This window comes from Grus americana, chromosome 3, assembly GCF_028858705.1.
Source record: "Grus americana isolate bGruAme1 chromosome 3, bGruAme1.mat, whole genome shotgun sequence".
NCBI classification, from domain to species: Eukaryota; Metazoa; Chordata; class Aves; order Gruiformes; family Gruidae; genus Grus; species Grus americana.
The window spans coordinates 122,151,249-122,169,174 of NC_072854.1; the positions used below are offsets into that span (position 1 = coordinate 122,151,249).

At 36.2% G+C, this 17,926-nt stretch overlaps 1 protein-coding gene across 6 annotated transcripts in view; it reads right to left on the reverse strand.

Moving 5' to 3' along the window:
• The window catches only part of SANBR (SANT and BTB domain regulator of CSR), a 28,212-nt gene that overhangs the window by 5,164 nt on the left and 5,122 nt on the right, over positions 1-17,926 (reverse strand). For 4 of the 6 annotated variants that reach the window (XR_008576675.1, XM_054822521.1, XM_054822523.1 and 1 more), the window contains 13 exons: positions 16,463-16,628; positions 14,339-14,525; positions 11,199-11,292; positions 9,896-10,134; positions 8,988-9,046; positions 8,049-8,209; positions 6,876-7,184; positions 4,743-4,866; positions 4,398-4,550; positions 4,019-4,164; positions 3,583-3,682; positions 2,473-2,505; positions 780-879 (listed from right to left, as the gene is read on the reverse strand). Coding sequence is in view for 5 of the 6 variants with exons in the window: in XM_054822521.1 (XP_054678496.1) it covers positions 780-879; positions 2,473-2,505; positions 3,583-3,682; positions 4,019-4,164; positions 4,398-4,550; positions 4,743-4,866; positions 6,876-7,184; positions 8,049-8,209; positions 8,988-9,046; positions 9,896-10,134; positions 11,199-11,292; positions 14,339-14,525; positions 16,463-16,612 (1,855 nt within the window). In the remaining variant the exon portion in view is untranslated. The remainder of the gene's footprint in view (positions 1-779; positions 880-2,472; positions 2,506-3,582; positions 3,683-4,018; positions 4,165-4,397; positions 4,551-4,742; positions 4,867-6,875; positions 7,185-8,048; positions 8,210-8,987; positions 9,047-9,895; positions 10,135-11,198; positions 11,293-14,338; positions 14,526-16,462; positions 16,629-17,926) is intronic. The other 2 variants (XM_054822522.1, XM_054822524.1) reach the window with 2 other exon arrangements.

Below are 17,926 nucleotides of genomic sequence, written 5' to 3' on the forward strand. Positions count from 1 at the left end.
CTTGACCATATTAATTCAATCAACAAGCTCTGAGTGATATCAGCAAACAAGTTGAAAGTCAAACTACAAAAAATTAAAAAAAAAAACCAAAACAAAACAAACCACAAAAAAACCCAAACAAAAAACCAAACTGGTACACTCCAATCCCTTTCAGTCAAGACAAAAAGAACAAAGAATTGCCTCTGTTCAAACAACTCATTACTAGGGTGGAAAAGAGAAGCTGCTTTTTGGCTTTCCATGTTCCTAAACCCCTTATCATATTAAAAACAACACCAAAAAAAGGAAAAACACCAAAAAAACAACAAACAAACAAACCACCCACAAAAATCCTTTTAGAGCATATAGAGCTTATCTTCAATGCAGACACAATTCTAGCCCCATTCACTAGTCATTCCACTACGTAATCAGAAGAATATCTTGCAAAAAAAAAAGATGCAAAAAGAGAGTTGTGTAGCTACTGCCTTTTCTTCCAACAGTTATCTACGCAAAACTTCATAAAAGTAATTTGATAGTCCGTCCTCAAAGTTAATCAAGAGTGTGTTTTGCAGGAAATCTCAGACGTAAATAGTTGTGGCTTTCCTTGTTTGTCAGTGATTTTTGATGGCACTGAGCAGTGGGGTAACTTGTATCTAAACACAGAAAAACTAGAAATAAAATTCAAATAGCATATTTTTTTATTTTAAAAATTGCTAATGTTTAAAATTTCTTAAAGAATTCTGCTGCCTTGAATCCCTATCTCTAAATTACAGCAAGGATGATTGTAGAGACTGTTGTTGTACCTGGTTTTCTGCATACTTCTTCTTCATCTCCCACTTCATCCTCTGTGACCTCTGAGCCAGTGGTATACTCCTCTTCTTCAGATAACAATGACTGCTGTTTCTAATCAAGAGGAGGAGAGTGCCATAGATTACAAGTGAGGCTTGATTCCTATTAAATGATACATTAGATCTGTCCTGAAGGAGTTGTCTTCAAATCTAGCTCCATATCTTAGTAACACAACTGTGTGCAGCTAAGTCTGAGGACACGATTCTCAAACGTCAAGAAAATAACTTCAAATCTTTGCTTAGAATGTTTTGATAAATATTTTTATTCATGTTTCTTTCAAGTGGTCAAACATTGTAAGAGGTTGCCCAGAGAGGCTGTTAAATCTCCACCTTCAGAGATTTGATGGGATATGACCCTGAGCAAAGTGATATAGGCTTTGAGGTTGAATCTAATTTTGAAGTTGGCCCTGCTTTTAGACTGGGAGGAAATATATATCAAGATGACCACCAGAGATCTCTTCCAACCTATATCATTGTATGATTCAGTGTTTAGTATCCAATGTATTGCTGGATATATTATTTTTCTAATTAATAAGACAATCTATGTTATGGTAACAAATATCTGAGCTAGCCACATAATCTAAGAATAGAGGAAACCTCAAGTTTATTAACAGTTCTATTGAGGCTTGCTGCATCTTGCAAACTGCCTGAAATTGCTGAGATACTCAGTAAATAAGTACCACAAAGCATGCATATTGCAGTCCACTAAAAATACACACAGATTCTGTACACCTGGGCTAACTACATTAATAATATATTGCAAATTCGTCTGGAGTATCTGGTTGGCTTTTTTGGTGAACTCACCCTAATACCTAATTTTTTCCCCCCCTTCTCTCTCTTGTACTTCATAATAAACCACTGGCTTCAATACTGCAATAGATGGGGTCACAACAAATAGTTCCTAACTGATCAGCACAGGATGATGAAAATATTATGGAAAGCGATGTTTACATTGTTTGAATATATACACATCTTTTTTTTTTTTTAAAGTGATAACGAGTGCCTAGTAACGCACGAGAAATTACGAAGCCCCGAATGGACTGCAAGTTCAAAAAGTTTGCAACAGGAACAGTTTTAATGTAGGACACTAGGAACATCGGACTGCAGCACAAATCATCGAGAGTGACAGAAGTAAACTGCTGCTCTCTAGCATTTACATTTAAAAAGAAAAAATGTAAATCATGTGACATCCTATGCTGCTGGAAGAAATCCCCATCCTCTGCATTTGTCTAGGCCCTCAACCCCAGTAAAAGCTTTTTGCAATGAAGCAGCAGCATAAAGACATGAAGCATCTCAGACAAGCCATCAGAGAGACAGACACTCAAAAACTCTGATTTTGATGAGTTACATTTCTGTCAGCCTAATGAATTATTAAGAACTGATGTGTACACGACTAGTCTATTGTTTGTTGCCCTTTATAATAACATTTAAAAGGAATTTTTAATTTTTATTCAGGCCAAAGTAGTACTTCACACATACTTTATACTTTCTTGTAAAAAGTGTTGCTATACTGCAACCTCCAAATTAAAGCAAAAGAAAATACATTTTCCACCAAATTAATTAGAAAATAAGACAAAAATCAAAAGTTAGTTCTCTGTTAGAGCAGAAGATCAAATATTTAAAATTATGAACACAGTATTTTACTCACCAGCTGTAAAGTCCAGTTCTTCAGAGAAAGAAACTATAGTCACAAAAAGAGAGAGAAAGGTATAAGTTAAAGAACTAAAAATAATTAGAAAAAAAATGTGAGTGGAATTCTATAAAAGGGAATGGTATGCTATAGCATGACAGTCTGCATCAGGAACTCCTAGAAGACCTACTCATCTTGAACTAGAAATTTTGGTGGAACAACTAAAGTGTGCAAACAGGCTGTGAACCACTGATCAATTAAACACAGTGAATTTTGAGACACATTTTCATTTCCCTCACCTTAGCACTGAAAATATTTACAGCTGATTTTAATCAAAAAAGCAGTCCAGGACAGGGGGAGCAGTTACGCAACAGATCGTTATGGAGTTTAAATTTAAACATTTATCGCAGAAGAGCTTCTGACACTTTGTTTGAAATTCTCATGGAATCATCAGCATTGTGCTACTGTCAGGACCACTGAGTTACCAGAAGTTCCATGATGGGTGCAGAATTTCAAGAAATTTATCTTTGTATAAAAGCTCTCTTTAAATCAGAAATAGCATTAGAAACAGTCTCCTTAAACTTGCCTTAGAAAGTATCTCTGTTGACCTGACGTACACATAGCAACATACACGCATCATAGTTCTGGAAAGTAAAATCTTTCACATCTTGGCAGGGAGGCGGTGGGTGGGGAATACAAAAAAGAAACTACAATCCAAGTTACTGTTCTTCATTTATGGGCTTGCAAAAGTCACGTGGACATATCCAAATACATCATATGACAAAATGAAGGTGGCAATTATTTAAATATTTGTCACGTGAGATATTTGAAAGTATGACTGGATCCTTAAATATCAGTTTAAAAAACAGGCTGAAAAGCACAGACCTATGGAGAATGGCTTCTGCTTTACATAAATATTTCTGGCAGACTTGGTAAGAGTGTTGCCTTTTCACCAACCAGATATTTTGTACCTATGCTACCCTGCAAAGCTCAGCAGTGGGCTACTTCCTCCAACAACGTATGGGGTTTGTTTTTTAATAAAAGTCGTCTAATGAATTCTTCAAAGTACCCTTCTAAGAATCTTCATTATCAGAAAGAAGAGCGGAAAAAACATCAGCAGTTACTCACAGCATTGATTTCTCCAGTTTTGGGACCCCATGGTGTATTTGGTTCTACAAGCACATCACATTCAACGCCTTTTTCATCACAGAGCCCAATACCAGAATCACTTAAAGAGAAAGATGTGAAAACAAAAATAAATTTTTCTGTTTCACAACTTTAGAATCAGTCTTTCTTTACTCATCACATATCAAGAGAAGAAAGACCTCCAAGCCAGTCACATAATATTTTGATAACAATCCATTGAAAGACAAAGATAGGAGTGAATGCTTATGGAGGTTCAATGACTAAATGCCTGCTTGAAATGCAGAAGGAAAAAGTAGTTGTTCTTCTCTTCCCAGTTTCCAACTAAACAAAATAAGTTACCTTTCAAAAGGTCCAACATCACCCATTTTAAAATGGCAGAGAAATCAAATGTAACATGCACACGTGGAAGTGTTCTTACCTATTCTCATCCTTAGTGAAAGGAACAACAATAACATCTCTATGATGGAGCAGATCATTCAATATTTTAGTAGTCTGAGACGGCAAAGCATCCCCATCTTCATTTCCTGAAGGCAAATCAACCATGTGATCCCTCACTTTGCAGCCCTGCAACACATAGACACACAAGATCAAATATTTGAGTTAAGAGGAAGAACCAATTTCAGCAAGTACAATAACAAAAGTTCAACTTTTGAACTCTGTGCCCCAAGGTCCTAGCCTGCCTCGGGACACCGCAACAAGTTACAATCCTTATTTTGGAAAAGATCTATTTTCATAACACATTGTCGTCCCCCCACCATGTGTTATGCTCTTTTAAAAGTGAGCTAGTATTGAAGTACCTTTGGAAGGGTTGTAGGATCAAATCGAAGTACTTTTTGGTTACAACAGGGATATACTCCTGTCCCAGTCGAGCCCAGAGCACTTGCTACACCTGGATAGAGAACTGGCTGCGAATGGTACTGGCAATGGGAGAATTCAGTACACAGGAAGGACTACATTAGAATAAAAAGAGATAATGAGAGGTGAGACTACCTATGGACATCAAAATTTTGCACTATAAAGAATGTATACCAAGCTTTATGGCCATATATTTTCCAAACTGCTTTAATCCCTGCCTCGCCCCTCAAAAGTCACCCACAATGAGCCTTCTACAGACAAAAAAGTGAAAGTGAAATTATACTAACCTGGTTACATCTTGAGCAGGTCAACCAATTGACAGTCCCCCAAAGTCGCCAATAAACATCCCGCCAAGATTTCAATTCCTCATGAAGGCCAATTAAGTACTCGTGGACTTCCCAGGTTTTGTCTCTGAAAAAGCAAAAGGTCAGGTTGCATGTGGAGTCGTAACTCTAATTTGATCCTGCTGCCAGAAAAGCGAGGTGGAAAAGGAGCAGAACACCACATGTTCCACTGGTGAAAAGCCTACAGAAGAGTTTAAGAACAGGAAGGATACAACGTGGGACAATCATTACCAAATTCAGACCATGACAGAAGAACCTGTATTCTTTCACAACATCCTAACCTTAGTAATAACAAAGAATTGCAGCTTGATTCATCTCAAGCTCCACATACTGCAAATTTATAAGCTAAGATAAATATTAAGCCTTCTGGAAATCAGGAGAACCATAAACAGAGGAAAACCCAATACACAGACTAGAGGAAATCAAAATATGCACATGCAAACAAGTTCAGTCATATTGTTGTTTTCTGTCTTTAAAGTAATACATTGTGTAACAGAAGCGTACTGCCATTCTATTTACTTTAAAAGCCAACTTAACATGTTTCTATATATTTGCAATGCAACAGCAATTAGTTAAGAATTAAAGTTTGAAAATATAAACCCATGTCTTTCTGATGAATATATGTATCTGAGACTTCTAGTCTCAAAAAAAATCCTTCCTGGTGATAACATGACACATGTCTCTTCAGAATTCAAAAGAGAATACAGAACTTGCACTGGTGCATGCTATCTTCAGAAAGAGCAGATACTGTTTTCCCACAATTTTAAGCCCTGGCCTAAACTGGTTTTTTTATTTTTTTATATATATATCTATCTATATATCTCTAACCTAGACTAAGCAAGCAGTACTTCTAACTGGAAGTTAGTTCTAGGCATCGTGAGAAGACCAATAAATATAAACCTATTTTTAAATCATTAAAGATAGGCTCGTATTAGCTCATAAGCCTGAATTCATTAGTGCCCTTTGTCACTTCACTTAAGGAACAGTAAATGGATTCCGTGTAGAAAAGCAGTCACAAGTACCACAAGGCAAATAATTAGAACCTAAATAATCCTCTGAGAAACTTTAAAACTGTGTACATTTATATGCTGGGAATTGCATAGCAGCTACATAAGGTCAGCTTAAGTGAAGTAATACAATTAATGAATTTTATGTGGCTAATCACCAATGATCCTAATATGTCAGGACAGGGTCGCAAGGTTTGGTTCTATTTAGACTGTGAGGCAGAACTTGATTCACACCCTGGAATTACTCATGGGAGGTAACACTAAGTACATATTACCTTGGGAGCTGACACTGAACTGTGTTTTGGTTGGTCCGAACTGAATAGGTCTGATGAGAAAGGTCTCCTGTTACTAATTTCCCCACTAACTTCCTTAAAAGGGGCTTGTGGGGAGGGAGGGAACTGCAGCTGATCACACACTAATCTTCATTAAGAAGAAAATCCAGCTGTTCACAAACACGGATCAAACAGACAGAATTGAATTAAACATTTGTGCCAAAGTAAGTAAGGCAGAGTGCCAGAGTAAGGCGTACATACAGAATAGGTCCTGGAAGCTCCTCTGACAAATACTTTAGAACAGAAAAACAACTGGCAAAGTTTATTTATAGCAGTCTTTAAGCAGGCTGAGTATTTGATTTGACAGTATAAAATCAGTCTAGAAAATAATCTTTAGCATTTCTCTGCTGGCAGAGGTAAATCTATCACTCCATAACAAATCTTCTAAAATGCAGCCTTTAACTTAATTTGTCATCAACTACACATATCTTAAAACTCTTTGATGAAAGAATTATCGGAGTATTTTCTATTTAAGGCAGTATAACCCAAAACAGCCCTCCCAGTAATTGTGGCTCTAGTTTTTCCATTTCCATGCAGCAGCACATCAACATAATCACTCTTGGGTTTTTTTTTCCTTCATAATATAAGAAAGTGAGATGATTCATACTGCTCTTCACATATCTATGACTTTGTTTTGTAATGCAAGTATCTGATAATTCCTAAACACGTAGTATTTTCTAAAATCACCCAAAATCATATAGTTGAAGGAATATTTTTAAATAATATATATTAACTACCTTATATGAACATAGACAATATTTCCATGTTGGTCGATGTTGATTTTTCCTGGTACACAAGGAATTCTTCTTTCTGTTTCTTTAGTTAGCAGCTTTTTACATAAGCAACACCTAGATTTAAAAAAAGAAAAAAAATCAAGAAAAAAGTACTGGAGTAAGAGCAGAACTTCAACATACAGGTACTGTCCTTCCAACTGAAGTAGTAATATAAAAAGACCATACCTGTATAATGTTGCTGCATTGCCTCGAGAATCTGGATTTAGGTACTCTGGATCAAACAGCCTCTCAATCTTCTTGCAGAAAAGTTTACTATTAATGACAGCAACACAACTTATACATTAGAAAAAACTGAAAATCGTTTTATGCACAGTGAGACTAACAATAATATTCTGATGAAATGCAAAGTCGCCATATTTCTTTCAGACTTTAGCTTTTAATGTGATTTTCCTTTAAAATAATCTGTTTGGATAATGGGTTCCTGACACAGTCATCTCTTCTTTTTACAAAGATTTGAGAAAAGAGATACCTTTTTTCCTCTACTATGTTCTTTGTTTGCCAACATAAACTGCCAGCCTCTACCTTGAGTAAAAGGCCTTCTATTAATGAATACTATTGTGAAATTACACTTAACTTTCAATTCTAAAAGTTATAATGTCTTCATCCCTCCTGATTAAAATACTTCCTACCTTGCTTGTCTGTCAGTCTGCCCTCATCTTGATACTGACTAAGCTGGTGTCCTTATGTATGAAATAGTATTCCATCACAACTATTCAGCCTTCCAACCATCCTAAATTCTATGTCCAAACATCAGAGTTCACAGAATGCCGAAGCCAAACCATTCTCTATGAATTAGGAGCATGTCATCCCATAAAAGGTTTCTTATCCTAATCCTGGCTCCCATGTGAGAATGCATGAATAATTTGTCCATGTTACACTCCTCATGTGGCCTTTCCTTTTGCTCATCTCCTATAAAAAGCTCTTTCCTGTTGTTCATAATTTTAATATAAAATTCTGAAGTCACTTCATGATATTCTGTGTTAAAGATACATTATATGAGAATATCAATTTTGTGTGCGTGTATATTACTTCAAACTAATAGTGTCTTAGCTGTTCTGAAAAATAATCCAAAAGCCCTACAGCACTGCAGTAGTGTATTACAGGGCAAAAAGTTACCTCTTAAATTTGTCTCTCTTGTCCTTTAGTTCTTCCACTTCATTGTGCGTGAAGAGATCAGCAATGTGCGTGACAAGATTAGCATTGATACAATTCATGTTACATGGCGTGGCTACAATAGCATTCATATTTTTGTGGCAATAATGAATGCATTTTTCTACCTAGGAAAAATAGAAACATCGAAAATAATTTTAAGGAATTCTAGGTAAAGCTAACTCAAAAGATGTACTAATTGCTCCAAGATTTTTATTTTTTTAAAAGTGTGGTGTTTCAGAAAAGTATTTCAGTTCAACTTAAAAATAAAAAACAAGCCTCAGATTTGTCTAAAGGAGACTCTGAATTAACGTGACTGACTTGGTATTCTCCTCCAAAAGGTTTCTACGGATCAGAAAACAACTCCACGAATGTTTCATCTTCAACAATTGCTTGTAAAAAGAGAACCATCGTACACATTACACACAGTATTGCCTGGATCCCAACTTAAACAGTTTTGTTTACTGTGTATTTAATTGTGGGGCACCCCGACAGCAGAACTTTTGACAAACATTTTAAGAACTGAATAGATATTACTTATAGACAGCTGGACAACCAGATCCCAAACTGCAGAAGTGTCATTTGTGCAAGAAGGATGTAACAAAGGTGTTCATTGATTTAGTAATTCTTTTATAAAGTCTATCAGATACTGATGCTACTCAGATCAGTCACCAGAAGGCAAATCCAAGATCCCACTAGCACATTTAGAAATAACTCACTCTAAGTTTTCTTGCATTGAGATCCTGCAAATATTACATTACTGCATGGAATACGAAAAGTGGTAAAATCTCAACATGTTCTCATTGCTTCATCTGTTTATGTAACAGCCAAAGCATAACAAACAAGCTGTTAGACACCTGGTAATTCACTGTGCACTTATGGCAGAGAATCTTTCTTAATACTTACTAATGAATCCATCTTCAAAAACTCAGAAGAAATAAGAATTGATATGACATTTGATGGTTCTAAAAGGCAAGAAAAAAAGAGTGGGTTTGTTTTTTTTTTTTTACAGGAATTCTTTTGATAATTTCATATCACATCCCTCCCTCTGCATATTTAGTGTCCATTTTAAGTATTAATTTACCAATCAACCTGTCATTCCATCTTCCAATATGTAGAGCATTTTCCATCTTAAGAAACAAATCTTTGGTTTATCATTTAGGTGGCCAGACTACAACTATAACAAACTGGAATTTCTAAAAACTGGAAAAGGTGGCTTCATAGGGATACAATGACTAAATAATTACACAAGATTAACTTCCACCTGTAGCCATCGTACCCAGCTGAGATTTTGCTTAACATAACCTTTGCATTTGTTTATATTTACAAAAAATGATAGCAAAGGCTCATAAAAAGATTAAAAACTTGCTCAAATTCATAAAGGCAAAAGTTCTTCTACCACTGTATCAGACTGCATTGGAATTTTAGCAAATACTGCAATTGTACCCATGGGGAGCAGAGGGGAAACAAAACAAACCCCAACAGTCATCAGTATTTTAAAACTACCACTCTGCTCTTGTTCAGAAGAGGTCTGAAGAATCTTAATTAAAAACACCAGATCCCAAAATATATCAGACCTTTTTCACTGCTTCAACCATCAGGATGTTTCCTCAAAACTGTCAGTGTTGACAAATCAGAGACATCTGCTATAATGACCAGAGGATCTCTGTTGCAACACTTTTCTAACAAATGACAAGCTTCAGTGCAACAGTCAGAAACAAAGAGAGTGGGGCTGAACTGTATCAAAAACCTTAATCTTCATTAGTACAGAACATAATGAACCTGTAACAAATGATCTACACGCTTTCTCTTACCTAAAGTAGGCATTTCATTAGCTTCAGGTTCTTTAGTGTTCCTCTTAACGTATCTTATCAACCAGTCAAAGATGTGAACGTCACAGTGCACTGAAATATCCACTTCTTCCCAGCGCTGGGCATCCACTGACAGATATTCAGCAAAGTATTTCATTTCCGAAATCAGAAGGTCTCGAGGACAAACAAAATCTTCTTTGAGGTTTTTAGCTTCATCGCACACATGGATCACCATATTTGGTCTCAAAAAGGAAACAAGCCACAAACCAAATTAGGACCTTAAGCCAATTAGAACACCAAAACCAATCAACAGAGATCTCATCTCCAAATCTGGATCACACATTGCAACACTGATGTCGCTAACAGGTTTTTATCGATAGAAGGAAAATAAATTGCAGTTATTAATAGTTAATACAAACTATTAACAGAAATTATTGTCAGCATTGTCAGGTGAAGAACACAAATGCGTATCCTCTGACACATAATCAGTGCGATTTCATTGTTAAGGGACCAGAGAAAGAAAATTCTAGCTCCAGTCCCCAATTTTGTCACCAGTTTGTTATGGGATACTACCTGAATTACATCGAGAACTTATTTGTTCTCCCTTTTTAATTTTCTTGAAAAAATAGGCAGATATATATGCCTAAGTTACTGAGGCACCAAGGACAATAGCAGCATACAGTAGCCAATTTTCATCTGTGGAAATTAAAATTGGTTTATTGTATATTAAAATGTCTATTTGTTAAGAAAGCTAGAATCAGTAAATGGTGTCTCTACAGAAAGATGGTTACCATCAGGTTTCAAACCAAGACATTATTCTACGTGTACTTGTATCGTATGGAAAATGGGGATGTGATAGTATGAAAAACAGTGAAGCGTCTGGCTATTTGAATTCGTGGTCAAATTTTTCATTTGCACTTTTCATTTACAGCTTTCTTTCCTGCTTTTACATAGAACAAATTATGTTCACAGAACTTTTTTTTTTATTTTATTAAAATGTTGTTGAGCATCAGTCTTGCTTCATTCCTTTTTAAAATCAAGTTCCCATTGTCGCCACAGCAGTGATCAATCACTCAGAGGAACACTCTGGACAGATGTATACGCAAGCTATCCCTACTGCACATAAAATATTCTCAAACCAACCTCTGGTATTTCTGTAGCAAGGTAAGGTTTCAAGATTCTTACAGTATTTATTAGGATATTCCCAGCTGTTTTCTTTCTGATAGCAGAAAAGTATGAACAATTTAGACATCTTTCTGTCAGCTCTATAATCCCCTAGATAACAAACACACAAAGATCTTCTTACCCCTGGTTTTCATCAGTGCTTTCTCCACTTTTATGCACAGGCCCTTTCTCAGATTCTGAAGAACAATTCCTTGTGGAGGCTGTGCTGGGCCTTCCTTAAATGTAAGGAAAATAGGCTGCATTAGAACAAAAATTCCTGACCTTTTGCTCTTCAGCATCTTGGAAACGCAACTGAAATAACAGCTCTCACAGTGGAGCAATGTTACACAACTAGCAACAAATCTGTGCTACCATAAGGGCTACTAGATAATCCAAATTCCTGCTCTGAATGCCATGCACTGGAAACTCAGAGCAGCAGCACTGCAGTCAAGCATCCAGGCTACCCAGCAAACCCAGATCAGTCCTGTCTCAATACAGAGCACAGCCCTCAGCGTTTCCTTCTGGGAACGCAATCCATTCCTTTAGCTCTCCTTGTCTGCTTTGTGGGATGTGGGCCTTAAGACTCTGTCACATCAAAACTTCTGTTTTCAGGAAGCTTTGCTGCCAGGATATAACAATTTGAGACTAACTCCACTTCTTATCTGTAATTTGTTAGCTCTGGAAATAAGCTGCTTCTGAACAGAAGCGCAGAAGCTCTTAAGATGTGTTTTTGCTAAGTTTCTCAAACACACGGCTTAAAGCAGTAGATTGTATAAAACAATGCTCCAAGAAAGCAGACCATCAAATTCATCTAGTCCTGGAACTACATCAAGTAGCTTATTCCAGGAATAAAGGACAGCTGCTCTTTAGTTCAAACAGGTTATCTTCACAAACGCGCTACAAGCAGTGGAACCTGAACACAAAACCTAGTGAAGTCCAGGAGGTCTAGTCACCAAACCCAGAGAATTCTGGATCAAGGGTTAAGACAACCCCAACAGAGACTGAATAACTTTTCCAATTGTGATGAATGGATCGCTGCAATCTGAAACCTCAATAATCTTGCTTGTAAGTCAGAAAGATCATTACCTTTTTTTTAATAATGGAAGGGCACATGTCCGTCTTCCATGATTACTCCCTACTCTCAGATTTCTAGGAAAAGGAGTTCCAGAAGCATCTTCTCCCTCTCATGTAATGTAAGAGGCTGTATGCTGCTGAGAATGATCAAGATAGATCTCTTCATCTTATGGCTAAATAACTGTAGCAAAATGACACCAATAATTATCTAGAAGCTCTATAGAGTTCAGAACACAGCAGTTGTGCCTTTCAGGAAAGCAAAGTTCTCACACCAGAGGCAGAAGAAACAAAACTTTCTTTAAAGATATGGCCTAGGGCCTTGCACACTTAAGCCTTAGTAAGGCCATAACAGAAGGAGCACAGTTAATAAAAGGGGAAGATCTACTAGACAGATCCTAATAAAACCTTGGAAGGGGCTGGGCCAGCCACAGCCTTCAGGGCAGCCATTCCCTGCAGGCAGGTGACCTGTGCTAGCATTAAAACAGCCAAGAGGAAGTCCTAGATTTTGAATGCAAGGTAAGGTATTTTAAAGGAAGGGCCTGTGGAAAAAAAATGACATGAAGAGTTCTACCTGCAAATATGAAGAAGCTTATTTTGAACACACTGAAGTTACTTATTAAAGAAAAGGAAATAATGCTGACAAGAATATGCAACACAGCCAAATTAACAGGGATGTCTGAACTCCACCATACTTTTTTTTTTCCTTCCCCTCAAAGCTTATAGAATGTTTGATTTCTGAAAGTTAGCAGAAAAATATTCTGGGTAAAAGGCTATCCTATATGCTTGTTTACTGACATAATATGCATTCAGAGGGACTAACAGCAGTTTGCCTTATAATTAGCAAGTGATAAATTGAGCTTAGTCAAAACCAGAATGCAGCTCAAAATCAATTTGGTCTGATTGCTTTTTCTTGCTATTACTCATGTCTACAAACAAATCCAAACAGGACCAAATGCCTTGATCCTAATAATAAGCAGATGTGAATAAATCCACCAGGAAGTAATTAAAACAACAAACATTTACAAAAAGGCTTTTCTCAAATCCCCAATTCTGAAGTATACAAGTACCTCACAAATATTAAGAAGGTGACTTCACTCAAGCCTGTGAGAAAAAGATTAATTATCCTAATTTCCTATCAACAAATTACATACAAAGAGGGAAAATGATTTATCCAATGTTGCAGAGAAAACAGAAAGATCTCAGGTTAGGATCTTGTAGTAGGAAACATTAGGGTACTTAACTGCATTAATACTTATTACATGTATTACATTGTTAAACAGAAAACATGCACTAATTGTCTAAAGAGTTCTATAAGCAGAGTTAGCTTGTTAACTGCCTACTGGGAAGCTACTAATCTCCTAAGTAGCCATCTGTGGATGCAAGAAGCATTTATTGCCCATCATGCACATAACAAGCACATAATTGAAAGCATTTTCAGTCTAGATACTCCATATACAGTTTTCAAATATCGTCTCTTGATTAGTTATTAGAAACATTTTATTTGCTCTCCAGCAAAGGTCAAACAGCTGTTTCTCTTCTCCAAAGAGAACAGTGACCAGAAAGCTGCAGCACTGTGAAGGACATCATAACAGAGAACATTTTGTTTAAACATTTCACTGCCTTCGTAATTTTTAACATAGAAATTGTTTACTCATTCCAATTACATTACAAGCAAATTTCTCATACAACACATTTACTAAGTCCTACAAGGTGCTGAAAACATCTCAGTCTACAATGAAAATAAGAGAATAGCTATCACACAGTTAATAACAACTTCTTACAGGAGAAGTACTTAAGGAGATGTTAACAATATTTAATTGTGCTGTGATTAAAATATAACTATTAAGACTGGTCCTCTTTGGCCAAATTATTATTGGAACAGAAAACTAAGACATGTTGTATGTCATCGCAAGACTGTCTTGCATCAAAAAGTAGCCAGACTACGCTCCAACTCCTGTGTATCCTGAACACAGGATTTAACATAAGGATTTATGTCTTTTGGAAGGACAAACTATTAAAAAATACCCAAACAAACATTGATTCTTAATCTAAACTAACTCAAAGTAACTTCATGTATGTATTATATATATACTGAACTTTCTTTTTCAAAAGACGAAAAAGTACTATTCCTGGGTGGACCTACCACTCAGGACAGAAAAGCATGCACATCATCAAAGCCAATATATTTCAGAATGACTAAAAACATACCAGTTATAGTAATGGAATCCTGCCCAATAGCAGGCTCCTGAAACTCTGTCTGTGTATCGAGCAAGGAGGATTTGATGTACGTAGCTAAAGTTTCCACAGGACTCCCACCAGCGGCCATCAGGGGATTATACTGGTTGTCAACAGGTGAACTTCCACTGCTTTTTAGTTCATCAAACCTTTTTGCACACTGTCACAAGATTAAATGATAGGACAATGAAGCAGTAGCTTTCAGTACATTTTTAATAACTGCAATTTGAGACGGATATTGTATTTCATTATATCTTTTGCATGCGAACAGTTACTAATATTAAACTTACATTGCTTCCTATTTAGTGGTATCAGAAAGTACATAAATACAAAGTAAAATAAGATTTACCATAATTAAACACTCTAACAGAAAGATAAAAAAGGTGGAACCTGTTTCAACCTTTATTTCCTTAAACCCTGTGATTTTAAGCCTGATTTTCAAAAGGGAAAGTTATGGGGAGAGTTTAAATTCTCTTTTTGTAACTGGCTCTTTTACCATAAACATTGTCAAATATTATTAAAAGTAGTCACAGTAACTGAAGAATTAAATTTTTAATAATAATTATTAAAATTGAATAAAAGAATAATTATTATTCTTTTACTCTATGACTTTCATTCTGATTTGGACAAAAGGGACTGGTGATTTCCACCGCAGTTCTATTAACTTTCCATTCCGTGTTTTGATGAAGTAGAAAGTCTTTTGATTTTGTAGATTTGTACTGACACAATGACAATTAGAGGTTTGGTTCAACAGAATCCTACACACAGCTAATTTACACATACAAGTAAATCTACTTAATTCTCCAGGTGATCCTCCTGTGACACAGCTTGTCAGGCTCCATTCAAGCAGCTGTTTTTATTTCTTTATTTTGGATTGAGCTAATGACACTGCTGTGTGCCACCTGCCCCTTTGGGAAAGGTGCACACAGCAACATCCTTCTGATATTAATGTAGGCTCTCAAATTTGTAAGGATGCCAGTCTACTATATCCAACAGATACATAAAAGCACAGGTATACATTTACTTAATTGCCATTAACAGGGACTCCACATATTTGAGACACTTTGTTCTTTTAAAACAGAGTAACCAGACATGTACTAATCAATCATATTAATTAATGTGAGGAGAGACATCACTGATACTTTTATAATTATTTTGTTTAATGTGCACCGCGCTGTCTGCAAATTGAAAGGTAAACAGTTGAGGACCCCCTCTCAAGTGCTTTGCCAAGTACCTGAACAGCAGTAACATTCCACATAAGCTTCTACTCCCAATCATTCATTTTCAATGTTCTAAATTCAAGGTTACAATGATGCCCAATAGCAATGCCCTAAATGTGAGCTGACACATTTGATTAAGTGTGAAAGAAAATAAAGACAGTTGGCTTGTTTGGTTTTTTCCAGCTTTGCTGAATCACAAGGGCAAAAGACATTCTCCTCTTTTCGATTACTTCCCCCAAGAACTGAAAAATTCAAAATTATTATTGAAAAAGCAAGCATTTCACCAGGAAATTCAGCAATCCAGAAGGATTAAGTAGACAGAGGTACTAGGTTCATCCAACTCTATTCCAACCAAAGAAAGAAAAATCCACATAGGACCAAGCAAGAGGCAACTGCACTCTTAGCTACCTACTTAATGGAGATCTGTAACTCATACTTCCTCAGAATTGTAATGACAAGCATAGAAAGCTGTCAGATTTGATAGTAAGTATACTACAATCTACATGAGGGTAGTGGGTACTACCATCCTTTCCATGAAAATCCTAGCTATGTAATTTGAAATACACAACTACTTTTTTTATTCCACTTTTTAGTTTTTACTTTCCAGTAATTTTTGTTCTTATTCTATATCAGTTCTAATGAAATAAAATGCAGAATGTATTTCGTCATTTCAATGTTTAGGTTTTGTAGAAAACAAAAACTTTTTTTTTTTTTTTCAATCTACTGCTCATTTAACATTTTCAATTCTTTAGGTATAAATTACTTAAGGGAAAAAAAAAAATCCCTTAACTTGATTTTCCCCTCCCTCCCCCAAAGATGTTTTCTTCTTCAAAAAGTACTGCTTAAAGTATACAAATTCTTTTATTAGTAAATTCACCTCTTTGGATGTATATCCTGGAACTAGCCTTGCCACACTGTCCCAGTTGATAGGCTGAGGAACACCAATTAGGGAACACAGGATCATATCCAAAACCATTTGATTGTTGTCATATGGAAAATTATTGTTTTCTGAAAATCCACGACTCATCTTTGGCTACTTAAGCCTAAAAGAGAAAACAACATTACCAAGTCTCACTGCATGGTTTGCTAAACCTTGATCTATGTTAACTGCACTCCATAAATTACTATGGGGAACGTATACCGCAGCATCACAGTCAAGTACTAACAATTCATTTGACAAAACTTACGCATTCATATCTGCATCCTCAAAACCCTGGGGGGAAAAGCAGATGTGCAAAACACACCAAAACCAACGCAACAGCAAGCAGGCACTACCTGCCATTCCTTTGAGTTGTCTATTTCCGGGAGGGATTCACAACACTGATCCCTCCAATGCAGAAAAAGGCTCCTCTCAGTCTCAAAATAAACAGCCTAAGCTATAGAAAAATATTTTAATTTCAATTTACTTACATTCAAATACACTTGTCTGTTCCCCCAAACTTCCTACCACTCAACTTCAGTCTCCTCTTGCTCTGCCTATTTGTTTTGCACACCTGACTTCCATTATATAGGAGCCAGGCCAGGGCACCCAGCTAAGTGCAATCAATAATCTTTTGGAGCCAGGAAGCACGACACCTGGATGTCTTTCAGCTCGCATCCTGAAGACTTGACTCTTGACTTGTCCTAAGGCACTCATAACTCCTGATTAGCTGGGATTATCAGGAAAACTTTTTTCCCTTCAACTTTGAGTTGAACACGAGAACAAAGCATATAAGGACAGCAGTGAACACTTTAAAAATGCAGTTCTAATTTGAAAAAAAGTGTTATATTTAGGGTTTGTTTTTTTCTTTTTCCAAATAATTTTCTATATAGACCAGAGAACACAGTAGAAGTTCAAAGTACTATCTTAGCACATGCTGGAAGAAAACTGCAGGCATCAACTAAGACTTTCATATTCAAGTAACGCAAAGAGCTTAGTAAGGACTCGTATTTGGAAAGCACTTTGGACAGCACTTTGGACCTTTTCCAAAGTACCGTAAATAGATCACATAAATAACAGAACCTAAAAGTCACATACAGAATTTTGACTTACAAAGCAAACATTATAGAGAACTTCAGGGAAAATAGAGGACTGTAGATTTAACTGATCACTTATTACTAAAAAAATACTAAATGAAGATGTTTCTTTTGCATCACCCTTGTTCCATGCAGCTAAAAGAAAAGATGCTTAAAATATACAAAATAGCACTGATATTGTTTCTGAGTCTAGAAGCTAGCCCAGCACTTTTTTTGTTTTGTTGGTAGAAACAGAAATTGCAATAGCGGGTCACTGTAAGCTCTCATCCTCTCAAAAGAGCAGCTGAATGAAACCATCAGAAAGAAATATTCCAGAACACACCAA